General features: G+C 32.3%; 1 protein-coding gene across 1 annotated transcript; it reads left to right on the top strand.

Annotated features, from left to right (window-relative positions):
* The first annotated feature begins 473 nt into the window (after window positions 1–473).
* LOC112460984 lies at window positions 474–3,809 on the top strand. Its single transcript, XM_025025986.1, has 7 exons — window positions 474–554; window positions 636–823; window positions 1,190–1,528; window positions 1,899–2,231; window positions 3,123–3,251; window positions 3,398–3,523; window positions 3,638–3,809. The coding sequence occupies exons 1-7, from the start codon at window positions 474–476 to the stop codon at window positions 3,807–3,809; spliced, it is 1,368 nt and encodes a 455-aa protein (XP_024881754.1).
* Window positions 3,810–4,041: the final 232 nt, after the last annotated feature.

Genomic DNA, 4,041 nt, shown 5'->3' with positions numbered 1-4,041 from the left:
TTTTCTCAGATTACGCTCCATCATTGCCTGAGACTACGAAAGATCAAAGGTATTTTCTCTACATCGAATAATGCTCTGCAATATCAAAAAACGAGGATACACAGTCTCCGGTGTGAGTTTAATATAAAATATATTTCGCCACGTGTTTGACACTGGCGCATCCGACGCCGCGCAGAGAGGCGCGATCCTTCATCACGCCACGTGCTTGACACTGCGCATCTGACTACATCTGACACTGCCATGTATGTATAATCTATAAAATTACCTTTTCAATGTAAATAATTCTAACGGCACTTTTTATTTATATCAATTGATTTAACAATGTTTCAAGTACATCTGAAAATTTTTTCAAGCTGATCGCACTAGTCAATTTAAAATGGTGGACGATCAAAGTGTGTGTAGGGTCAAATTGACCCAGTGTTCTTTTGAAAAAAACGTAATTTACCACTGTACCACATTTAATATCAGACAATATGTATTACAGAACAGTTATGGTACTGAGAAAGAAACGCAGCAAGTTGTGGAATTATTTCGAGGAATTGAAACCTACACTGGTAAAGTGTAGGACCTGTAAAAAAGAAATTAAAATATCTCGTCCATCCAACAATACAACAATATTCAGAACACATTTAAAGAGACATGGAATATTTCTCGATAATGACACTCTCACATTTCCTGACGATTTAAAACAGTATTACTCGGAGTTACCGGGATATAAGGCAAAATGTAATAATTGTGGCAAAACATTATCCTTCTTAGGAAGTTCGACAAATTTACGAGGACATTTAAGAAGACATTCCATAAGAATCCAGAGTCGAGATAAGTAAGTACACATTCAAAAAATTATTAAAATATTAAAGATTATAAAATAAATGTAATGACAAACAATCAATAGCTAAAAAAAATTTATCGAATAAGAGTTTTTATCGGGGGATCCATATAATATTTATTTGCAATTTTGATCATAAATGTGCATGTACATTTGGTGCGTTTCTTACCTTTTAAAAAAAAAATATGTTTCAAGATCTGTACGCAATCTGATAATTATGCAAATTTTAACTATATATCCGTATAAACATACCTCCTAATAAGTAAACCATGCCTCTTCATGACCTTTGTGAGAAATTCTACAAACGCTTGTTAAAACAATCACTGTACCACATTTAATATCAGACAATATGTATTACAGAACAGTTATGGTACTGAGAAAGAAACGCAGCAAGTTGTGGAATTATTTCGAGGAATTAAAACCTACACTGGTAAAGTGCAGGACCTGTAAAAAAGAAATTAAGATATCTCGTCCATCAAACAGTACAGCAATATTCAGAGCACATTTAAAGAGACATGGAATATTTCTCGATAATGACATTCTCACATTTTCTGACGACTTAAAACAGTATTACTCGGAGTTACCGGGATATAAGGTAAAATGTAATAATTGTGGCAAAACATTATCCTTCTTAGGAAATACGACATATTTACGAGAACATTTAACAAGACATTCCATAAGAATTCAGAGTCGAAATGAGTAAGTACACATTCAAAAAATTATTAAAATATTAAAGATTATAAAATAATATGTAATGACAAACAATCAATAGCTAAAAAAAATTTAGCGAATAAGAGTTTTTATCGGGGCATCCATATAATATTTATTTGCAATTTTGATCATAAATATGTGCACATACACTTGGTGCGCTTTTTACCTTTCTTTGAAAAAGATATGTTTAGAGATCTGTACGCGATCTGATAATTATGCAAATTTTAACGATATATCCGTATAAACATACATCCTAATAAGTAAATCATGCCTCTTTATGACTTTTGTAAGAAATTCTACAGACGCTTGTTGAGGCAATCACTGTACCACATTTAGTGTCAGACAATCTGTATTACAGGACGACACCGACAAAGAAACGCAGCAAGTGGTGGAATTATTTCGAGGATTTAAAACCTTCGTTGGTAAAGTGCACGACCTGTAAAAAAGAAATTAAGATATCTTATCCATCAAGCCGTACAACAATATTCAGAGCACATTTAAAGAGACATGGAATATTTCTCGATAATGACACTTACACACTACTTGACGAATTAAAGCAATGTTACTCGGAATTACCGGGATATGAGGCAAAATGTAATAATTACGGCGAAACAATAGGCTTCTTAAAAAGTGTTGGAAATTTACGACAACATTTAAAAATACATTCCACGAGAATCCACAGTCGAGATGAGTAAGTACACAATCAAAAAATTATTAAAATACTAAAGATTATAAAATGAATGTAATGATAAAACAATCAGTAGCTAAAGAAAGTTGAGTGAATAAAAGTTTTTATCAGGGCATCCATGTAATATTTATTAGCAATTTTGATCATAAATATGCCTTTCAAAACGTGATAATAATAACACAGGCCCACAAAAAAAAGTAGGTTGTGATGGGGATCTGACGATACTATTCCTACGTATTTTGAGCCGCTGAAAACGAATATGAAGTCAGAATTGATCCATCACCCTCCAGTTTTTTTAAACTTTAATTAATATTTTTTAAAATTAATCCTTAGAGTCACGAATTATTCTTTACCAATTTTAATGAAACTTTGCATCCGGAGGTTTTATGGGGCGCTAATTACGAATCCGTTTTCGAATTTTTTAAATTCAAAATGGCGGTTCCAATATAGCGGACGTAAAATCAAAAATTTAAATAATTTCCGTGAAACTTTGCATCCAAGGGTTTTTTGGGTCGCTGATTACGAATCCGTATTCGGATTTTTAAAATTCAAAATGGCGGATTTAATATGGCAAACGTAAAATAAAAAATTTAAATAATTTCCGTGAAACTTTGCATCCAGATGTTTTTTGGGTCGCTGATTGCAAATCCGTATTCGGATTTTTAAAATTCAAAATAGCGGATCTAATATGGCAAACGTAAAATAAAAAATTTTAATAATTTCACGGATATTGGATCCGCCATATTCTTTCTTCTTCTTGCTCACTCTCACTTACAAACTTCACTCTATTACGGTTCACCGTCAATAAGTAATAATAGCATTAATAATACGTACAGTTGTAGTATTTCAATAATTATTTTTTTCTATTTTTAATCACACCATTTTTCTATACAGACCAAGCACTTCAAGTTTAGCGGATGATAGTATGGGTCCTCCTGCACGCCGTCAAGGTCAAGATACATCTGGTTTGCTCGTTCAATCATTTATTAAAGAAACGACAGAAAAAACAGGCGCACTTAATGAGTAATTATTCGATTTTCTTATATCCCACAATATAATAATGTCTTGATATTTAAATTAATTCTTATTATATTCATTTGCAAGAGAGTAAGTTACAACGTTAATATTTTAAATAATCCCATTTCTAATTGCACCGTTTTTCAATGCAGACTAAGCACTTCAAGTTCACCGGGTAACGATATAGATCCCAATGCAAAACGTCAAGGTCAGGAAACAATTGATTTGGCTCTTCAATCATGTGAACAATCGAGAAAAGAAACAAGGACACGTGATGGGTAATTATATAAATTAATGTTTTGTTTGTATCATAACAATATAATAAATAATTCCAATACAATTTAATACAATTTAAATAATTCCATTTCTAATTGCTCCGTATTTTAATGCAGACCAAGCACCTTAAATTCAATGGCTTATATTACGGATCTTTCTACAGAAAAATATATTCCTTTGCGTCAAAGTCAAGAACAAGTACCATCTGGTTTGCCCGTTCAATCATTTGAACAAATGCCAGAAGGAACAAGCGCACTTCATTCGGATAGGTTTTATTGTACAATGTAATGATATCCAACAAATATTGACTTTTCTACATAAATGTAACTTACAACTGCAACATTTTAAATAATTATTGTTTCTTTTTAATTTTTAATTATACCACATTTCTATGCAGACCGAGCGCTTTAAGTTCAACGTGTTATGTTATGGCTCCTTCTGCAGAACATCAAAGTAGAGGACCATCTGGTTTACCCGTTCAATCATTTGAACAAATGACAGAAGGAACAAGCGCACTTCA

The sequence above is a fragment of the Temnothorax curvispinosus genome, unplaced genomic scaffold (assembly GCF_003070985.1).
Source record: "Temnothorax curvispinosus isolate PA1 unplaced genomic scaffold, ASM307098v1 QBEX01010941.1, whole genome shotgun sequence".
Classification (NCBI taxonomy): Eukaryota; Metazoa; Arthropoda; class Insecta; order Hymenoptera; family Formicidae; genus Temnothorax; species Temnothorax curvispinosus.
The sequence above is the reverse complement of the archived record's forward strand: the minus strand, read 5'-3'. Positions and strand labels throughout refer to the sequence as shown.